The sequence below is a fragment of the Canis lupus genome, chromosome 17 (assembly GCF_011100685.1).
Source record: "Canis lupus familiaris isolate Mischka breed German Shepherd chromosome 17, alternate assembly UU_Cfam_GSD_1.0, whole genome shotgun sequence".
NCBI lineage: Eukaryota > Metazoa > Chordata > Mammalia > Carnivora > Canidae > Canis > Canis lupus.
The window spans coordinates 30,961,269-30,982,791 of NC_049238.1; the positions used below are offsets into that span (position 1 = coordinate 30,961,269).

Here is a 21,523-nt window from a genome sequence, read left to right on the forward strand (position 1 = left end):
AAGTCATGATCTCAGAGTCCTGGGATCAAATCCCACATTGGGCTCCCTGCTCAGTACGGAGCCTGCTTCTCCGTCTGTGTGCTGCTCCCCATGCTTGTGTTCTTTCTCTCTCAAATAACTAAAATCTTAAAAATAAAATAAACAGAGCAGCCTGGAGGGCTCAGCGGTTTAGCACCACCTTCAGCCCAGGGTGTGATCCTGGAGACCCGGGATCGAGTCCCACCTCAGGCTCCCTGAATGGAGCCTGCTTCTCCCTCTGCCTATGTCTCTGCCTCTCTCTGTGTGTATCTCTCATGAATAAATAAATAAAATATTAAAAAAAAATAACTAATTAAATAAACACAAAGTTAAGAATCACCAAAAAGTTGAGTGGAGATAGATTTAAAAAAGAAGTGAAAACTGTTAGGTTGAAATGTACAGTAATAAATGAAAAGTGCACTAAAGAAGGTCAGAAACAGATTTGAGATGACAGGATAAAAAATAAGTGAACTTGAAGATAAACCAATAGATATTCAATCTGAAAAACAGAAAAGAGACTGAAAAAAACAACAGAATCTTGGGAGACCTGTAGGACATCAAGGTCTATTAACAACACCTTATGTGTGAAAGTCCAAAAAGGAGAGGACACTTTCTGCCTCCGATGCTGCCACGTTTGTGGCTAAGGGGGACAAAAAAAGGAGGACCCTTGACTGCACACATTCTGTAGAGGATGGAATCATGGGTATTACCAATTTTGAGCAGTTTCTTCAAGAGAGAATCCAAGTGAATGGAAAAGGTGGGAATCTTGGTGGAGGGATTGTAATTATTGAAAGGAGGGATAGTAATTTTTTAACTCCTGAGGTGCCATTTTCCAAAAGGTATTTGAAATATCTCATTTGAAGGATGATCTATGTGATTGTTTGCACAAAGTTGCTAACAGCAAAGTTATGAATTGCATTACTTCCGGATTAAGCAAGACAAGGAAGAGGAGCATTAAAACCCATTTATCTGGAATATTTTGTATGAGTTCTTGAATAAAACTTGAATACCAAAAAAAAATAAAACAAAACAAAAAAAAAAAAAAGGAGAGGAAAGGATCAGAAAAATATTTCAAAAAATAATGGCGGGATGCCTGGATAGCTCAGCAGTTGAGCATCTTTCTTCGGCTCAGGGCATGATCCCAGGTCCAGGGATTGAGTCCCGCATCAGGCTCCCTGCAAGGAGCCTACTTCTCCCTCTGTCTATGCCTCTGCCTCTCTCTCTGTGTTTCTCATAAATAAATAAAATCTTTTTTAAAAAATGGCAAAAATCCTCAAATCTGACAAAAACCACTAATCGATAAAATCAAAAAGCTCAAATAACTCCAAGAGGATGAATACAAAAAGATCCCCACCTAGATACATAATATTTAAAAAGATGCCAAAAAGCAAAGAGAAAATTTGAAAGAGATAAATGACTCATTATTACAGGGACCACCAATACAAGTAACATCTAACTTCTCATCTCAAACAATGGAGTCCAGAAGGCAGTCCAGAATGACATAGTCAAAATGTTTAAAACCAAGGATTCTATATCACTTAAAACTACCATTCAAAACCAAAAATGAAATGAAAACATCCCCAGATAAAAAATCAGAGAATTCACTGCTAGCAGACCTGCCTTACTAGAAATACTAGAAGAAGTCCTTCATGCTAAAAGGAAATTAAGTAGCAACTTGAAACCTTGGAAAGAAATGAAGAATATCAGATATGGTAAATAGATGGGTCAGCAAAAAGAGTCTCTATATTTTCTCATCTCTTCTGTATAAGACTGTATAATGCAATAATTATGACACTGTATCACTGAATTTATAATACATTCAGCACACAGGAGAAGTTCAAGAAAAGGAAATACATTGGAGCAAAACTTCTGTATTTTACCAGAATATTAATCTGAAGTAGATGGTGATAAATGAAACTATGACAACTAAGGAAATAACTCACAAAAATAGTAAAAAATAAAATCAAGAGGAATTAAAATGACACACTAAGAAACCACTTAATACAAAAGAAGGCAAATATGAGGAGAGGAAAAAAAGGAGACATATAGAAAACAAAATGGGAAATAAAATGTCAACTGTAAATCTAACCATATCAATAATTCCATTAACTATAGATGGCTTAAATACCCCCAAAGGCAGACTGAATTAAAAAAGCAAGATCTAGCAACTAACTATATATGCACTGATAGGCTGAAAGTAAGTGGATGGAAAAGAGATGCCATACAAAACAGTCATCAATAGAGAGCTGGAGTGGCTATATTAATAACAGACAAAATAGACTTTAAAAAAAGAAATATTCATAGAAACAAAAATATTTTTTATTTATTTTTAAAGGATTTTATTCATGAGAGAGAGAGAGAGAGAGAGAGGCAGAGACACGCCGGCCCCATGCAGGGAGCCCGATGTGGGACTCAATCCTGGGTCTCCAGGATCACTCCCTGGGGGGCTGAAGGCACCGCTAAACTGCTGAGCCACCTGAGCCACCCGAAACAAAAATATTTTGTAATAAAAGCATCATTACACCAGAAAGATATAATTATAAATGTATGTATGCAACCCGAAGAGCCATAGATGCTTTGAAGAAGTAACTGTGATCAGAGGCCATGTCTGGAGTTGCCTTAGTGTTGGGTAAAACCAATAGTTCTAGTAAATACTGCTTCAGGTTTTTCCTGAACAGTACATTAACTTTTTTTTTTTAGATGAATATTTCTCTGAGCACAGTGACCTCTGCTGGTATTTATATAAACTAAAATGCAGTTTCTACCACTTGCATAGAAAGGTTCCATTCCAGGGTCACTTGGGTGGCTCCGTGGTTGAGTACCTGCCTTCAGCTCAGGTCATGATCCCAGGGTCCTGGGATTGAGTCCTGCATCAGGATCCCTGAAGTGGAGGAGGGAGCCTTTGTCTATGTCTCTGCTTCTCTCTGTGTCTCTCATGAATAAATAAATAAAATCTTAAAAAAAGAAAAGAAAGGTTCCATTCCAGCATAAGGTCATTTGCTCAGAGAAAGGATCAGAGAAACATAAAGGATACATACATATTAGAACCTTCCTTTGAATCACATGAGTATTGCAAACTTTATTATAATAGTAATAAGCCAAACTGTCCATTAACTAGTGAACTAGGAGTGGGCCATCACTAGCCCCAACAGCAATAGTTTTCTCTTCTGGCTAAATATTGGAATCACCAGGAATATTTTTAGAGTATTGATGCTCAGCCCTCACCAATGATGATTTTGATTTCACTGGGAAGTTTCTAAGCCTTCTGGGTGATCCTAATATGTAACTAGGGATAAGAACCACTGACATAGAGTAAAAGGTTTCACCGATATTATAAGTGCATAAATGTTTAGCTAGAATTTGCCCCCTAGCTTCATAAAGCACTTCCTCAAGAATGAGTCACAGAGAAAAAATCCTCCCAGACCAAAAGTATGTCTTGGGAAGGCTGTTGCAACCCTACCAGCAATGGCACCCAAGATCTTCAGAAATAATTATATTGAAAATTATGAACAGTTGAAGATAAATGTCTAAACCAGAGTGGCAAACATTTTCTGTAAATGGTTTTGTGCCTTAGCCACTGTAACACAAAAAGTCAAGAGATGAGATAGGTAAACAAATGAGCCCGGCTGCAATCCAATAAAACTTTATGGATGCTGCAACTTGAATTTCACATAATTTTCATGTCATTAAGTGTCATTACACTTTTAATTTTTTCAACTATATAAAAATGTAGAAACCAGGGATCCCTGGGTGGCGCAGCGGTTTGGCGCCTGCCTTTGGCCCAGGGCGCGATCCTGGAGACCCAGGATCGAATCCCACGTCGGGCTCCCTGCATGGAGCCTGCTTCTCCCTCTGCCTGTGTCTCTGCCTCTCTCTCTCTCTCTGTGAGACTATCATAAATAAATAAAAATTAAAAAAATTTAAAAAAAAAATGTAGAAACCATCTTAGCTCATTAACCACATGAAAACAGCAGTGGGCCAAATCTGGCCTGTGGGTCGTAATTTCCAAAAATCCTGGTCTAAATAAATATTTTGCACTCTGAAAGATTATAAACGTTAAAGCACAGAATAGCCATCCTTATTTAAAGAAAGCAGTATGCTCTTACTATAGGAGCCCAGGAACTCTGGTGATGGTCATCTTGACAATGACAGAGATAATAACAAGCCCATCTACCTTTACCTCTGCCATATACATATTTTCTTTATAGCCAGATTTTTTTTTATGCTTGGCATTGAACAGATTCATTTTCTAGAATCCAGATTTCTTGAAGATAAGCTACAACCCAAAATTAAAACTAACAGGGTCTTTCCTATAGAATCACAGTCAAGTCACCTTCACTTTGGTTATTGAGAACAACCCAGGCAATCTGTAGAACTGGAAGGGATTACAGGATATGCTGGGTGGCCCAGGTGGCTCGGCAGTTTAGCACTGCCTTCGGCCCAGGGCCTGATCCTGGAGACCCGGGATTGAGTCCCACATCGGGCTCCCTGCATGGAGCCTGCTTCTCCCTCTGCCTGTGTCTCTGCCTCTCTCTCTGTCTTCTCATGAATAAATAAATAAAATCTTAAAAAAAAAAAAAAAAAAGAAATAGGTGCTGTTGGTCCGATGACTTTACCTTTCTTAGATGGGATAAGGTGACTTAACTGGGCTCACCAGCTCTTGGAGTGAAGGTAAGTCTCCACCCTTGTATGCAGAGAACTCTTTTTTTATTTTTTTATTTTATTTTTTTAATTTATTTATGATAGTCACAGAGAGAGAGAGAGAGAGGCAGAGACAAAGGCAGAGGGAGAAGCAGGCTCCATGCACTGGGAGCCCGACGTGGGTTTCGATCCCAGGTCTCCAGGATCGCGCCCTGGGCCAAAGGCAGGCGCCAAACCGCTGCACCACCCAGGGATCCCCTATGCAGAGAACTTTCTGCACAAAAATTTTCCACATCCTTTCAGAGCAGAACTCTTGAAGTTTAATCCAAAGGAGGAGAAAAAGCCCTTGCACTGGAATTGCAGAGTAGACCTGGACATTATAAACAGTGGCTATGGATCCATCATCTGCTTGTCTGCAAGCAGATTCAGACAGTAGTCAAGAGTCAGTCTTGGAGGTGGCTAGAAGGAAATGTGAGTTTTTATAATTGAAATGGTGATTATAAAGGTCTGAGAGTTGAAGAGGAGGTTCCAATTTTATATGCTTGGTTTAACAGATTAAAATTCATTAATTTATTCATCCATTAATTTTTCCTTCAAATATTTAAGTATCAGGCAATGAGGAAATGGAACAACAAGGCCTGGTACCTGCTATCACAATTAGACTTCGGTGGCATACCTGCAGAGATGGAAATAGGCAATTACAGTGTGAATAGGAATCTGACTATAGAAGTTCAGTGTTGAGAGCAAGGGAATGTAACCTAAACTTTTGAATCTGTGGAAACTGGAAAGTTTCCAGAATGGGGGTAAATACCATTCTGCCACAAATTAAAAACCAAAAACTATGCTGAGACACCATTTCCCAACATATGATTGGTAAAATTAACAAGTGATAGCCTACCATGTGGTTACACAAAGTATACCATGTAGGTAAGAGTACAGAGAAACAATCATATACCTTGTCACCAAAGCAAACAATACAATGCCAGGATAAGTGCACATATTCTTTGACCCAGCAATTTAACTTCTAGGGATTATCCAAGATATGCAGGGTCATGTGTGCAATGTATTGTACAAGGCTATTTACTACAGCATTGTTACAGTAATTAGAAACAACCCTCAAATCCATTGATAGGGAACTGATTCAATTCCTGTTACTCTTTGCTCAAAAATGCTTGGTGGAAAAAAAGTAAAAATGCTTGTCTTCTCCGTATACAAGATCCTATACGATCTCTATATATCCTATACCCCTCTCCCTTTCTATGCCATCTCTTCCCATTCTCCCCTCTGGTTCGCTTCATACTGGCCTCCTTACCCAACTCAAACCACTTCATGGCCTTTGAGTTTACTGTGTCCTATCCAAAACACTCTATCCCCACAAGCTGATGTACCTTACTCTCTCACTTGCACAAATGTCACTTTCGGAGGTCTCCCTCCAACATCTTTTACCTAATACCAACTAACTCCCTCTCTCTCCCTCGGCTTCACTGTTGTACATACACGTTATTACCCACCTGACGTTTGTTCATTTGTCTCTCCAGAACTCAAGCTCCATGAAGATAAAGACTTTGTTCACCTGTTTTCCAAGGGTAGCAGTACCTGGCACATTGAAGGGGGCACAAGTTAACTATATAAATTATGCAACACCCAGGAACTAAATAGTATGCAATGTAAAAGAATGAGCAAACGACATTTTACGTGAAAGAACTCTAAAATGTTAAGTGACAAAAACAAGGTATATCTATTTTGTGTTAAAAGGAAAATGGAGAAAATACGTTTACTTGCTCAGGCTATATAATTGCTTGTTTACCTTTGGGGAGATAACTGGGCAGCTGAGTCAGAGTTAGGAAACCTTTTCATTGTATACACCTCGAATATAAGTTACCAAGTCAAAAAATAAAATAAAATGAAAAATAAGTTGAGTCAGTGGGAAAAAGAAAAAAAGAACTAGATTTGAAAATTGGTCTTAAGGATCTAACAATTAATTTGCTACTGCATTCCACATGCTTGTTATCCTTCTATCCAGCATCTTTTCCTCATAAAGTCTAGAAAGAAAATAGCCTAGTTATTAACAATGGTGTAATCTACAATGGGTAGAATGTTATATCTTCTGATTTTCCCCTATAGTTTTAAGGGAGCAGTAAGCAGCTTTATCGATTAGAAAAGCAAGGGCTTTCAAACAATAGGTAGGATTCAAATGTCTCCTTCTCCCTAATAAGAGAATAGTACAGAATTAACAATCTCTGAACCCATCTCCTCTTCTCTGAGATGGGGAGTTAACAGTATTATTTTGTTGTGGGGACAAAACATTCCTTTGCTATTTTTTACGAGAATGGTAACAAGAAACCTAGAAGGTGTGGAAAAATAACCTATCAGCCTTTAAAACTGTCTAGTGGTGCTTCCCTGCCACCTTCCCTTCACTTTAGTTCTGGATAGAACAGCTTTAATACTACCATACCATAAACCTAGGCATTTTCACCCCATTTCTTTGGCTTGTCAAGTTTTCACCACCCTCCAGACAGTCGAAGACTAGCCAGGACCCTAGTAAATGTGTTACTTTGAACTTATCTTTCTAGCTATGCAATTATATATACATCTTGTAGATTGTATGGCTCTCCCTTCCAAATGTCTCCAAACAACGGTTGCTCAGTTAAGAGCCAGATCTAGTGAATTCTTTGCTTTTACTCTTCACTCTGATTACTCTTTGCCAAGCTGTTTTCGAGCTTTCCATTTATCTTGGAAATCACCATGCCCCTTTAGACTTCCAAGATAAGCTACACAAAGATGAGAAACAATCCTACACCACCATTCATTTAACCAAGTCTCAAAGTGATGGCATTTCCAAACTCCAATTTTCTTCCTCCTCAGGAAAGAACATGGCAAGGTGGTAGGACCTCTTTCACAGGATACTTAGCCTAGCTCTAAGTCCAAAGGAAGACTACCATTGTGAAGTTAAGGGTATTCATTACCTACCTCCCAACACCTTTCTATAGGTGAGAGGATCAAAATATTGTGTCCAAAGTACTGTCTGATGTGTTCATTAGCTACTAATACCAGGTTTAAAATTTAGAATGAGCCTAGACTAGCACTGACCAAGTCAGTCACATAAATTGAGCATTCCTAACATCTAAAACTGCGAACAGAAAGTACACTGCATCAAAGTGTATCAAATATTTTAAGATGTATGCTAATCATAGTAGTTCCTGTCAAGCATGTGATAAGTACTGGCCTAGATACCCAACATTCTCTTTCTCATTAAGGGCAGCACTTTCTGTGCTTGTTTCTTAAACCCATTTTTGACCCTACCCCTCCCTCCATATCCTTTCCATACTTCTGCACTAATCTCTAGGATGCTGCTAGTTAGTTAATCCATCCCAAAGCTACAGGATTAGATTCCTACTCTAGGCTCAGAACTCCCACTTCCAAAAATTGAGTATCAGGATTGTTTGTTCTCTGCAGATTTATTAAGTGAACTTATCTTTATATTAATACAGAACAATTAAAGCTGACCAAGTCAACAAATAAGCCTGCCGATTATACACAAAGCTTTACACCATTATAATTCAGCCAGTTGTCAAAATTCTGAAAACAAAGCATCCAATCTTCCAATGCACTAGTGATCAGACCAAATAAATTTGATGCAGACCAGTATTCCCCTTTTTTATACCAATGCTAATGAATACCTGGTTAAAAAAAAAAAAAAACTTGACCAGAAAACTCAAAATTAACTATTACCTGCCCTACTAAAGATATTTAAAGTCTCAACAAAGAATCTATTGGCTATATTTCTAAGATCTACCAGATGCTACCAAAACAACTATATGAGGTGTTGCTAAATGTAGGTGAGATTTACAGAACTCCTTTAGTCTCATTAACATTTCTAATTAACATCTTTTTCTTTTGACATCTTTAATTACTTTTGCACCAGCCTGGCAAAATAAGATGTTGGTAGTCAGGAACTGAAAAACCTAAGTTGGAAATTAACAGAACAGATCTCTGCTCTGAATAAGGCAATTCATTTTAAAAGACAGATTATCTGGACTGGAAAATTTTGCAAAGCTGGTTTACATGAAGCTGTTTTGTCCTAAATTCAGACAATTCCTCAAACATGCAAAAGTTGTGGTATAAAATGAATGTTGGAAACCAAAAAAAAAAAACCCCAGAGAATTTATTAAAACCAGGAGTTCTAATTTGACACCATCCCATCTAAATAGCCTGAAAACCTCAATTTAGTTCTATTAACTAAAATAGCCTTTGGAATCAGTGGTCCCTCTAGGTTGACAGACTGAGATTAGAGCTTGATACCTAGTAACACCAACTCCAAGAGATTAATGTAGGAACTGGTCAGATACGCTATTAAAGAACTTGAGTTCTTATCTCACCCAAAGCTCTAAGAATAAAAAGGAATTTTCCAAGTGTATGTATTCTATAGCTAACGATGTTTAAGACTCAAGTAACACCATTAAACTTTGAATGTAGGTCTGTATGAATATGGTTACTATCAAGGTTTACCCCTGAAGCTTAACAGAATATTGATATTGAACACAAATCAGAAATCTAGTTAGAAACATTTTATTTAAATGTGCCAAATAAAAACCCACATTTTCAGACCATAGGATGTTAATACATTCAACAAAAATTTATATTATCTTACTGCTGTGAATTTACAGAGTAATAATCCAGATCCATTTTGATTAGATGGTTGAAATACCCTTCCCTAGGTTACACTTTACAGACATCACAAATCCCTTATAATAATGTAAACAAAATAACTTTTCCCTAAAAGGTGAACTTGAGAACTTCAGTCCACTCTCTCAGGACTTGCACTTCTTCGCGGACTTCCTGATGGGGAACGACTAAAAAGAAAAACATTAAGTTCGGAACTGATTAGTATTTACTGAAATTTATTCTTATGTACATGTCAAGGGAAAACTCAATTTCAATGAACTCAAAGGTGGCCAAAGGTACTATACGCATCAGAGAACAAAAAAATTTTAAGATTTACATATAAATCCTTTGTTCCTGCTTAAGATTAGGTTTAATAGCCTTGCAAAAATTCCAAGTTAAAGAGAACAACTATTTGAATTCTGGGAATTTTTTATAATTAAGTGGCAACTAAACAAGATAATGCTTTAACTGTAAGATTTCAACCTAAACATTTTTTTTCCTTCCTGTGGGTACCTCATTTACCTATTGTCCCATGTGGAGGAAAAAGCACATTTCTTAACATGAAATTATACAGTTAAAGGTTCACAGGGCAAAACATCTTAATAACCATCTTAACAATTTAATGACTAAATATTCACCAAAAATACAAGCTAATGTTGAAATGGGAAATGCAATCACCTACGAAACTTACTATCTAGTAATATATATACATACATACATATACATATATACATAAATATATATATATATAGCACCAATTCTCCAAAGAGCTCAAAGCCTGTAAAGTAAGCAGTAAGCAAAACATATTCTGCAGATGCCACACTTGACAACAAATTATGTAGCTTACCTTCTTTTTGGAGATGGAGATCTGGACTTTGATCGGCTGTCAAAACATGAGAAATTCTATTAAGAAAAAGTACTAACCAATCTCTTTCTTATAATCACAGTATCATGAAATGAACCCCCAAATTGCCCTGAGCTTAAAATTAAAAGGTCAGGCTGCAGTTAAACTGAAAAAGAGCCTACCAGTTTGCGAACAAAAGCCAATCTTCCAACACTGTTCTTCATAAAATGAGTGAATTGCTTCATTGTATCACTATCTTTACACTCTGGCTTTATGCACAATTATCTCAGAATGCTTCTCTAGGGCCCATCAGTTCTAAGAAGGCCTCTTCATATACCCCAAAGTCAAACTTCTGTCTCACCATAGCTTGACATTTCCTTGTCCAAAAGTCAGCCCTAACAGGCCATGTATAAGTCAAGTTCTAAAGTTTGGTATACTAGAGTAAGGTACAGGTACTGTGTTCCCACTAACACCTAGACTTAAATTTAACACTTGAAATTTCAACAATTCAAAACACTTTGAACTCTTTGGATATTGGTGCCATATAACTAGAAAAGCATTAATCAGATTTTTACCCTACCTGCTTCTTGGTCGTGAAAGTGATCTGGATCTTGATCTTGACCTCGACCGGGATCTTAACAAAAAGAAAAACAATTATACCAATTAGTTCATAGGAATAAGCTCCTTAAATATCTACTGAGCACTTGTTAAACTAAGAATAGAGAAACTAAAATTAAGCAAGACACAGGGCACCTGGCTAATTCAGTGGATAGAGTATATGACTCTTGATCTCAGGACTATGAGTCAGAGACCATGCCAGGTATAAAGATTAAAGAAATTTAAAATCAAGTATTAAAAAAAAAACCCCACAATCTAAGCTCTGGTACCAAAATAAGCAACCACACACTTCAATTACTTAGTTCTATCATACTCCACCACTGGGCTGATTGTCACAGTTCCTGCACAGAGGTACAAAATTCTTAAACAGCGTATAATATCCAAGAGAAAGAAATGGTTTTAAAATTGGTGTGGTTTGGTTTAATTTTATCTTGAATCAAACCAGTATTACACAGATCCCTAAACGGAGATTTCAATTATTCTGGTAAGAAGCTCAGTATAAAATCACAACTGGAGGGATCCCTGGGTGACGCAGCGGTTTGGCGCCTGCCTTTGGCCCAGGGCACGATCCTGGAGGACCAGGATCGAATCCCACATCGGGCTCCCGGTGCATGGAGCCTGCTTCTCCCTCTGCCTGTGTCTCTGCCTCTCTCTCTCTCTCTCTGTGACTATCATAAATAAATAAAAATTAAAAAAAAAAACAAAAAAAATCACAACTGGGGAAGCACATGAGTGGTTCAGCAGTTGAGCATCTACTTCTGGCTCAGGCCATGATCCCAGGGTCCTGGGATCAAGTCCCGCATCAGGCTCCACAGGGAGGCCTGCTTCTCCTTTTGCCTACATCTCTGCCTCTGATGAAGTCTTAAAAAAAAGAAACTACAAAAAAATTAATTACAACTTGGTCTTAAGACTTTATTCTTAGATCAATAAACTTTCATGGTTCAGGACTATTGATTTGTCACACAAACCAAGTCAAGTTCTAAAATACACACATTGGGGTCCGACAACCAAAGGCATTTATCTAGGCAGAATCCAGAGCTTTCAAGTGGACCACAAATTTAGAATCCCTGCATTTAGAGATTTTGTGCTATTATTCAACAGTAGGAACTCCCAGTGGCATTCCCTACTAATGACTCAACTGTAGTATTGTCAACTCCTTATTTTACAATCTTACCATTTCTACCACCTTTAAAAGACTTCTACAAAGGAACAAAAAAAGCTAGGATTCTTAGTTGATTTTTAACTTACATTTCAGTGTCTCTGGTTAAAAAGCAGGCCACACACCCCAAATCTACACAATTACTACTCTGAACAACTTTCCAGTCTCATTCACTTCATCACTCCAAAAAGGAGAAATTTAGGTGTCAACTTGCTTCTGAATCTCCTCCTGGTTCTAATGGTCCTCTTCTTACCAGAGATCAAGCAACTATCCTCTCTTAGAGGTAGTAGCATCATTTACCTATACAGACATAATCTGTCTGACTTTCGAAAAGCTTTAGGCAACATGTCTACCCAGAGTGTTCACTGGAATGACTTGGGGATTTGTGCTTTGGATCTTCCTCTACCATGGCCTCTCAAGCAACCCTTAAAAAAAAAAAATCTTTGATCAGATTTCTCTTTAACTGTATAATTACAGTAATATCCATTTACAGGTCATGTATAAATTCAACTTTTTTTTAAGATATGAGAGGCACCCATGGGGGTGGGGGGTAGGGCAGAGGGAGAAGCAGACTTCACTGAGCAGAGAGCACAACCTAGGACTCAAACCCAGAATCTGGGGATCATGACCTGAGCCAAAGGCAGACACTCGACTGAACCACCCAGACACCCTAAAATTCAACTTTTAGATCTCCAAATATTTTCTGAAGCAATCCATTTCAATTATATCTTTAAGACACTCCTTAATGGTCTTAAAGTGCAGTCATTAAGACGTGACAATCCAAATACAAGTAAGGGAAAGAAAGTGTTACATACTGGAAATACCTCGATCCTTTTATAGAACCAGACCTAGATCGTCTGAGCGAAGCTGATCTTGATCTACGAAGAGACACAGATCTTGATCGTCGTGGAGATGCTGATCTTGACCTGATAAACAAATCAAAGTTTAAGTCTCAAGTCCAACTAAAGATTAACACTTGTTAAAATTTAAATTAAATATTTCTCACCTCCTTCCCCTGCTCCTGCTGCGTGAGCGGGAGTATCGCCTACCTCTGGATCTTGAATGTGATCTAGATCGTGACCTATTTTTTTAAGTCAGAGAAAAACAAAATGTTAGATGGTAACTCGTTTTTAGAGTTTGTGTGCCTCTGCTGAAATCAAATCTCAAAACTATTTAAATTTAGTGTCTCATTTGGAAATAAACTCTGGGCCTATTAGTTTTTTTTTTTTTTTTTTTTTTTACTACCTAAAAAAAGATTTGTTAAAAGCTGAATTACATCTTAGAATTACATAATATAAAACACTGTAATGTGTATTTAAAATAAACCTTGCAAGTTTGCAGGTCGACCCTCTTTGGCCCATGGTCTAGTAGATCTAGACGATCTAGAAGTATCTATAGCCGATCGCTGCATCTAGATGTTTTCTTCAATCTAACGACGATCAAACTGACAGCCAAATGAGCCAGGTGAGGCTTGATTGACGCAAGAAGATTTTTCTAGTTGGGAATGTGGTCAATCTGATGTTCCTCTTTCTAAACCGGAGGGGGCCCCAATTGTAAGCCAAATTTACTGTTACGGCGATCACCGTCTCAAATTTTCTGCCCTTTAAAGAATAAGGTGAAGCTAGGTGTAGATGACTCGAGGGGATCTGGCCTCTTATGCTGATCACCTCAAGGTCTAGGAGGATCTTAATTGTCGGATTTGCAAGGCGCCTCAGCATGATATCATAAGGCTCGTGACATTCTGAATCAAGGCGACTGACTCAAACGAAGAAACCTGAAAGGTTTTGACCAGGTTGATTATTAATATATTAACATTTGTTTAATTAAACAAAAATTGTAAAATACACCTGTACAATTAACATTCAAGTTTATAGAAAAATACTAGTTTCTGCCTTGCTAATAAAAAAATTACTCGATTAACTAGTATACCAACCATTCCTTTATTAAAATAAATACCTGCTTCGCCGCCGCCGGCTATAACGATGACAATCATAAGCATAATGTCCCTTTTCGCCACATTCATAGCATCTATCATTGGGATCAAAGGGACGTCGGGCAGGTGGTCTATCAAAACGAGATCTCCGAGGCATGCCTGTTGATAATTCAACTCTCACTCGGGAACCACAAATCACCCTACAAAAAAAGGCAACAAAATTCTAATGCTAAAAAAATAAACAATTCTAGATTTAGAGCTTTCCAACCATGCTTTTCCCTCACAAACTTCAGCTATCTTTATAAACCTTTCTAACTCCACCTTTGTGCCTCCTTCATATCTTTATCTTAAGTATATAGTCATGATTAGCTACTTAAGTCTCCTCTAGACTACAGAATCTATGCTTGTCACCTAGCTCACTACTCAATCCACAGGAATGTTCTAATAAACGTCAATTTCATAACCAACTCTTACTTACTTCCCATCCAGGCCTCGCACTGCATCTTCTGCATCTCTAGGATCTTCAAATTCCACAAAGGCAAATCCTGGAGGATTTCTCGCAATCCACACAGTTCTTAAAGGACCATAATAACTGAAAGCCCTTTCTAACTCTCCTTTGCCGGCACCGGTTCCCAGATTACCAACATACACCTTGGTTTCTGTTTAAAAACGCAAATAGAAGAATGAATGTTATGCAAAATTTTGCCTACGTCTGAGTGAATTTTGTGCCCCAAACAGACCATCCGTTAAGATTGTGCCAAGCACGTTCAATGCTTTATCAAGGATTTAATTTAGTCTTAAAGCCAGCGAAGCCCATACATTTCTGAAAAGCCAGGCGTGTGACAAAGTTCTTAACGTTCTAATAGGGAAACGACCTCCAAAACAGAAGCAGACACGTGGTAGGATATTCCGAGGCGTGGGGCGGGCTCCGCCCCGGCCCCGCCCCCGAGTCCCGGCAGCCCCGGGCGCGCGGGGAGCGCGCGGGCCGGCAGCGTCGGCGGCGGCGGCGGGCGGGCCCCGGCAGGGGCCGGACCGGGAGAGCGGGGCTGCGCCGGCTCTCGTCCTCCGCGGCAACCGCCCGAGGCGCAGGCTCGCCCAAGACTCCAGCTCCCCGCCCCAGAGCCATAAACCGCGCTCGAAAGAGCTAAAAGAGAAAAGAAACCAGCCGCCAGACGAAAAGATTAGGTCTCCATTCCCACTCAAGTTCGACCGACTGTCTGACGAGAATGCGCAGCTCGAAGCTGCCCCACTTCTGTCCGGTCTCAAATCCATCCTTGCTTTTAAGGCTGCGACCCGATCTGTCTGCTAAAGTGGCGGGAAAGCGCCAAGGAAATGCGCCACCATGGTCGTCAATGTGCGCAAAATGGCAGCCGGGAGCGGGGGGGTGGGGGGCGGGCGGGCGGCTTCCAGGAGGGCAACGGGGAAGCCGTGACCGTGGGCCTGCCGTGGGCTGTGGTTGAGACGAAAACGCCCGAGAAGGAATACGGAACCCACCCAGACTTGCACCCGCCATCCCCCGGCTGCCTCCGATACCCCGCCCCCGCGGCCTCCGGCTTCGTATGGTGTACGCCGAGGCCGCCATTACGCACGCGGAATAACCGTCTCCCAACCGCCGCGCCAACCCCACGGCCTCGCAGTACTCACTGCATCCGCAGCAACGCCCCTCACTGGGCCCTGGCCTCTTACCTCCTCCGTACCGCCCGTAACGCGACATGATGCTGGCCCGCGAGCTCGGCGCTTTCCGCTCGCAGTGCCCAGGGAGCGAGGAATACAAAAGCTGCGAAACCCAGTGAGTGGCCAACGGTCCCGGCGGCACTACGAGGAAGAGTCTGGGTTCGCGCTTATATACGCGGCGGCGGCTTCTCTCTGCGCATGCGTCATCTCGACGTTCTGCGCGGCACAAAGGAGCTGGGCGGAAACAGCGGAGGGGCGGCGCGGAGGGAACTGAAGGGGCTAAGACGCTGGGAACGGGCGGAGGGATACGTTTCCATGGGAACGCCAGACCTCGCCGGTAAACCCGTGGACTTCCCCGCCGCGTCCCGCCCCCTCCCCTCCCCTCCCCCTTTTCCTTCCTTCTCCCTCCCCCCTTTTATTTCCCCCCAGTCTAGGAACCCTCAGCTCAGGTAGTCTTACTGCAGGTACACTACACCGGCCTTACGAAAGGCTGTAAAATTTAACCGCTGATGTTGCAGCTGTCGCCGCCTTTCTGCGGGGGGACCTGGCTTAGACTGCTGCTCAGTCGTCTCCGGGGCTCATCAGAGGTAATCGGGAGTTTGGCCAGGGTGAGAGCTGCATAAACCCCTCCATTCTGAGTAGTGGTCACTGCGCCCTGGGCCTCAAAAGGAGTGCCGTGCCCAGGGACTGCACCGACCCTCCGGCCGCTTCAGAACCAATTTTCACCCACACCGTATGAGTTCTTGGACTCTGGGGCACAGAGGAATAGAGTTGTATTTCTTTTTACGGTTATTTTGAAACTGTGCAAAGCCCCTAAATCCTTAAAGCATTCTAGCTAGTGGCAGTTATGAAATTATTTGCATTTGAAGCACAGATTTATTTGTGCTTTCTTTCTAGTGCTTTCTGCTTTGAATTGTAGTAACACATCTCATCCACTAATACTCCTATCCTGAGGACTGGGACTTTAAGTCGTCTTCGAGTAACAGCCTTGCTGCTCAGCCAAACTCTATAGAAAATAAATGTGAACCCTTTCTTTAGATAGAATTGCTTAACATAAGTTCTGATTGTATTTTTATTAGGTATAGTTGACATACAATGTTATATTCATTTCACATGTACAGCATAGTGTTTTAACAATTCTTTGCATTACTGGATGTTCGCCCTAAGTGTAGTCACCACCTGTCACGCATACATTTTTATGGTATTATTGACTATATTTCCAATGCTATACTTTTCAGATTTGATTTTATACAATGTATTTTCCAAATGCCAAGTCTACAAATACAGATTTAACTCCTTTTTCACCAGCTACAAAAAAAAAAAAAAAAAGACATTACACTATATATAATAAATACTTGGAATATTTGAGTTGGAATTGCTTCACATAAAAGATGTAATCATTAGCTATTTGTATCTCTATGTTTTTCATCTGTAACTTCACGTGATGTATTTGGATGTGTGATGCGGACTATGGAAGACAGGAGATTTAGTTGGTGAATAAAATATGGATCCTCTCTTGACAATGCTACAAATTTATATACGTATTTTTTTCAGATGTATCAAATTATAGAAAGAATACATCCATTGCAAGAAAATTCTAGCAAGAAAATAGAAGTTCTATAGAATGTTATATTTATTCTCCTTTAGTTTTATTGATTGTGTTTTCTACTTAACTGGGTTCTTCTCAAAGGATTAAATGATAAAGATCTTTTTATATACTCCCTCGAAGACTGGGTATCAGTTCTGTAAAGGCTCACTAATTTGACTTTCTTCTATTAAGAAATTATGGGGGTGCCTGGGTGGCTCTGTCTGTTAAGCATCCAACTCTTGATAGACCCCCACCTCAGGCTCCAAGCTGGGTGAGAAGCCTGCTTAAGACTCTCTCCCTCCACCCCATCCCTGCCACTCAAAAAAAAAAAAAAAAAAAAAGAATTTATGAAAAGTGTTGTTGCACAAAGCACAGGTAACTTATTGGAAGATAGTACTTATTATACTATTAGGCCTCAATACATGTTTTTTTGTCTCTGAATACAAAGTCTATTGTACTAAGGAGAATTCTGAAGGATGTCATACTATAAAAAATATGAAAAGAAGCAATTTTCCAACTTACACAACTGCTTTCAAGCACATTAAAGGAAAAGTGATAAACCCTGCCTGGCTTGCCTTCCTCTCTAGGAAATAGGTGCTTTGATAAGCTAACTACATGTTATTTATCTGTATTAGAAAAGGGCCAATTCTAGGCTGAGCTTTGCTATCCTAGGTACCATGAAAAAACAATAGTTCTGAATGGTATTTCCATACACTAGTCTACTGAACACTCTAAGAACACATAACCAATTCTTTTCACTAAATGTCAATCCAAATCAGGGAGATAGTATTGTACAGAACACTTTTATTTCCACTGATTCTTTTGAAATCAGTTTCAGCCACATAAATTTCTGCCTATAGGATTATGTGTTAAATTAAGATCATTTTCCCAGATTCAATTGGAATATAAAAGGTACTTTATTCAACGAATATTCTAAGATTTCCTAATATGAAAATTTAAGTGATTCTTAATATATCACTTTTTTTTTTTTTTTTTTTTTTTTTTAGAATTTATTCATTTGAGAGAGAGAGAGAGAGAAAGAGAGAAAGAGATCAGGGGGAAGGGTAGAGGGAGAGGGAGAAGCTGACTCCTGACCTAGCAGGAAGCCTGATGCCAGGCCTGATCCCAGGACTCCAGGATCATGACCTGAGCCAAAGGCAGACACTTAACCAACTGAGCCACCCCGGAGCCCCTGTATTACTGTTGTTAAATAATACTGATTATATTATTAGTTTATGAGAGGGTGGGTTAATTCTTAATCCTCTTACAGCAGCTTTTGAAATTTATCTGCATTTCCTAAATTAAGTTTTTCCAGAGAGGCATTAAAGGAAAAGTTCACTCTTTCTCTTATTTTCTATTCCATTTTAGTTTCACTTTTTTTTTTTAAGATTTTATTTATTTATTCATGAGGGACACACACACACAGAGAGAGAGAGAGAGAGAGAGAGAGGCAGAGACACAGGCAGAGGGATAAGCAGGCTCCATGCAGGGAGCCCAATGTGGGACTCAACCCTGGGACCCCAGGATCACGCCCTGTGTGGAAGGCAGGCACTAAACCACTGAGCCACCCAGGGATCCCTTAGTTTCACTTTTAAATCGTTCCAATTTTAGCTTGTATGTGAAAACTTTAAACCGAAACCAGGTTTAGTCCTTTTGAATATGTATCTATTTTTATTTTTTTAAAGATTTTATTTATTTACTCATGACAGACAGAGAGAGAGAGAGGCAGAGACACAGGCAGAGGGAGAAGCAGGCTTCATGCAGGGAGCCCGATGTGGGACTCAATCCCGGGTCTCCAGGATCATGCCCTGGGCCAAAGGCAGAAGCCAAACCACTGGGCCACTCAGGGATCCCCGCACATGTATCTATTTTTAATGTAAAGAAATAGTCTGTACTTATAAACACTAGTGTTTTAATATGTATTTATGTGTGTGCTATATATATATGTGTACTGTGGGCCAGTCCAAATAGCTGTATTCAACTACAACTTGCTTTTCTTTTTTTCAACATTTCATAATCTTCTATTCCCTCTAGAATGTTCTTACAAACTTCTAGGAAGGAAAAATCGTCAGAATTATGTTTATGATTCTTTCATTTTTAAAATATTTTATTTATTTATTCGTGAGAGACACACCAGGAGAGGCAGAGACAGAGGCAGAGGGAGAAGCAGCCTCCATGCAGGGAGCCCGAGGTAGGACTCAATCCTGGGACCACAGGATCACATCCTGAGCCAAAGGCAGATGCTCAACCACTGAGCCACCCAGGCATCCCTAATTCTTTCATTTTGTATCAAGAAATTAACTTTTCGTTAGCCAAGCCCTGGATTATAATCAGTACTGAAGTATGGAGATGGGGCTGGGGGAGCAACAGGTAAAAAATGCCAGTGCCTTAACCAACTTGAAAGGGTGAAACTAGGAAGAATGAAAATGTGATGCAAGAGTGCTGCACTGATACAAATACTACTAAATGGCTGGTTTAAGAATATAAAGCAATCTAGTAAGGATGAGGCTTTCTGAGGAATGCCTGATTGTATTAAAAAGAGTGAAACTGTAAAACCATCAAACCCCATTGAATTATGTTGTTCCTTATCTAAAGAAAGAATATTAATGAAAGGGACTTAGGGGCGCCTGGGTGGCACAGAGATTGAGTGTCTGCCTCGGGCTCGGGTCATGATCCTGGGGTCCTGGAATCGAGTCCCACATCTGGCTCCTCACAGAGTGCCTGCTTCTCCCTCTGCCTGTGTCTCTGTCCCTCTCTTTCTGTCTCTCATGAATAAATAAATAAAATCTTAAAAAAAAATGAAAGGGACTTGGTCACCTTGTTGTCTTAACTAGAAAGCTAGACTAGCTTGGACAGAGTTTAGCAGTTCTAAACTGTCACTATCTTAGAGAGAACCTATGTTATTAGCCTGCTCTCAGCTGTACTTAAAGATTACTGCTCAAGACTGTTGACTTCCCTCATTGATGTTTTGATACCGATTTTTCAATTCCCAGAAATGAATATCCTCTACCATAAATTAATAAAAATTATTGTTCTTCATGAATTCTTTCCTTAGGATAGGTGGTAGGTATAGTATAATGATTAAGAGCATATAAACTCATGGAGTGTGACCGTTGGGTTTGAAGCGTGGCTCCACCATTTAATTAATAGCTGCCTACCCTTGATCAAGTTGTTAATCTCCTGGTACTTCAGATTCCTCATCTGCAAAATGGGGTTTGAGAGTAGTACTCATCTCAGAGAGTAGTTGTTAGGATTACATGAGGTAAATCAAGCAAATGACATTGCCCAGTGTCTAGCACATACTGAGTACTCAATAAATGTTAGCTGTTAGGAGGATGAAGAAGAGAGGCAGTAGTAGTGGTTTGACTAACCTTTGTCAGCTGCTAAAAATTTGATATGACCTGGGTACACTGACAGAAATGAAGTTTTGTTTCTGGAAAGCCAGGGACAAGACCCTGAAACACGGTGACCAGCTTATGCCCACTCCTAAGATGTCTTTGTCTCTTCACTCATTTGCTTCTAAGTGAAATTGTTACTTTTCTTCTTTGACCCTATCCACAGAGACAAAAACAATCTGACACTTAAAAAAACCAACAAGTCAGAAAAAGAAATTTTCTTCATGAAAAGTGGATCTGCAAGAATCCTGAAATCAAATGCTGAAACTTGCTTAAAGGGTTTATGCAAAGGCATTTGCCTATGGAATTGGGGTGGGGAGGGGAATGGATGTATGTTCATGAGCAATGGGGAAATTGTTGCTTTTTATTACAAAGTTAAGTCTTTGAAGCTAATTTCTTTTTTTTGAGAGGGAGTGCAGAAAGAGAGGGAGAAAGAATCTTAAGCAGGCTCCAGGCCCAGCTTGGAGCCAACTTGGGGCTCCATCTCATGACCCTGAGATCATGACCTGAGCTGAAACTCCATGAGACTCCTAACCAACTGAGCCACGCAGATGCCCCTTTGAAACTAATTTCAATAAGATTAAGCATACCTTTTTTCCTTAAAAAAAAAAAAAGATTTTATTTTGGGCAGCCCAGGTGGCTCAGAGGTTTAGCACTGCCTTCAGCTCAGGGAGTAATCCTGGAGACCTGGGATCGAGTCCCACATCAGGCTCCCTGCATAGAGCCTGCTTCTCCTTCTGCCTGTGTGTCTGCCTCTCTCTCTCTTTCTCTCTCTCTGTGTCTCTCATGAATAAATAAATAAAATCTTAAAAAATAAAATAAAATATTTTATTTATTTATTCATGAGAGACACAGAAAGAAAACAGAGACATAGGCAGAGGGAGAAGCCGACTCCCTGCAGGGAGCCTGATATGGGATTCATTCCTGGAACTCCAGGATCATGCCCTGCGCCAAAGGCAGATGCTCAGCCACTGAGCCACTCAGGCAT

The 21,523-nt window shown here is 40.0% G+C and overlaps 2 protein-coding genes across 10 annotated transcripts in view; one reads left to right on the forward strand and one right to left on the reverse strand.

The window, feature by feature from the left end:
- Positions 1–6,185: 6,185 nt before the first annotated feature.
- On the reverse strand, positions 6,186–15,748 carry SRSF7 (serine and arginine rich splicing factor 7). 6 transcript variants are annotated; one of them, XM_038561318.1, is made up of 8 exons: positions 15,565–15,748; positions 14,357–14,537; positions 13,902–14,078; positions 12,952–13,026; positions 12,770–12,871; positions 10,749–10,802; positions 10,172–10,207; positions 6,186–6,255 (listed from the first exon to the last, which is right to left on the reverse strand). In XM_038561318.1, the coding sequence occupies exons 1-8, from the start codon at positions 15,590–15,592 to the stop codon at positions 6,201–6,203; spliced, it is 708 nt and encodes a 235-aa protein (XP_038417246.1). In that variant the 5' UTR covers positions 15,593–15,748; the 3' UTR covers positions 6,186–6,200. The 6 variants fall into 6 exon arrangements, with proteins under 6 accessions (XP_038417246.1, XP_038417244.1, XP_038417245.1 ...); XM_038561316.1 differs by having other exon boundaries at positions 12,761–12,871; positions 15,565–15,746; XM_038561317.1 differs by lacking the exon at positions 6,186–6,255 and adding an exon at positions 9,213–9,512 and having other exon boundaries at positions 15,565–15,746.
- LOC100685565 (tetratricopeptide repeat protein 39B-like) overlaps positions 15,306–21,523 on the forward strand; it is a 53,292-nt gene continuing 47,074 nt past the window's right edge. The window contains exons 1-2 of one of the 4 annotated variants that reach the window (XM_038561313.1): positions 15,306–15,889; positions 16,017–16,160. The gene's annotated coding sequence lies outside the window, so the exon portion shown is untranslated. Of the gene's footprint in view, positions 15,890–15,915; positions 16,161–21,523 lie in introns of those variants that run through there. The other 3 variants (XM_038561312.1, XM_038561314.1, XR_005372330.1) reach the window with 3 other exon arrangements.

Coding starts and splice junctions, on each gene's coding strand:
- SRSF7 (XM_038561316.1), bottom strand. CDS start 15,592: ATGTCGCGTTACGGGCGGTACGGAGGAG. Junction 14,079..14,356: donor GTGCGAGGCCTGGATGGGAA/GTAAGTAAGAGT, acceptor CTTTTTTTGTAG/GGTGATTTGTGGTTCCCGAG. Junction 10,208..10,748: donor CTTTCACGACCAAGAAGCAG/GTAGGGTAAAAA, acceptor ATGTTTTGACAG/CCGATCAAAGTCCAGATCTC.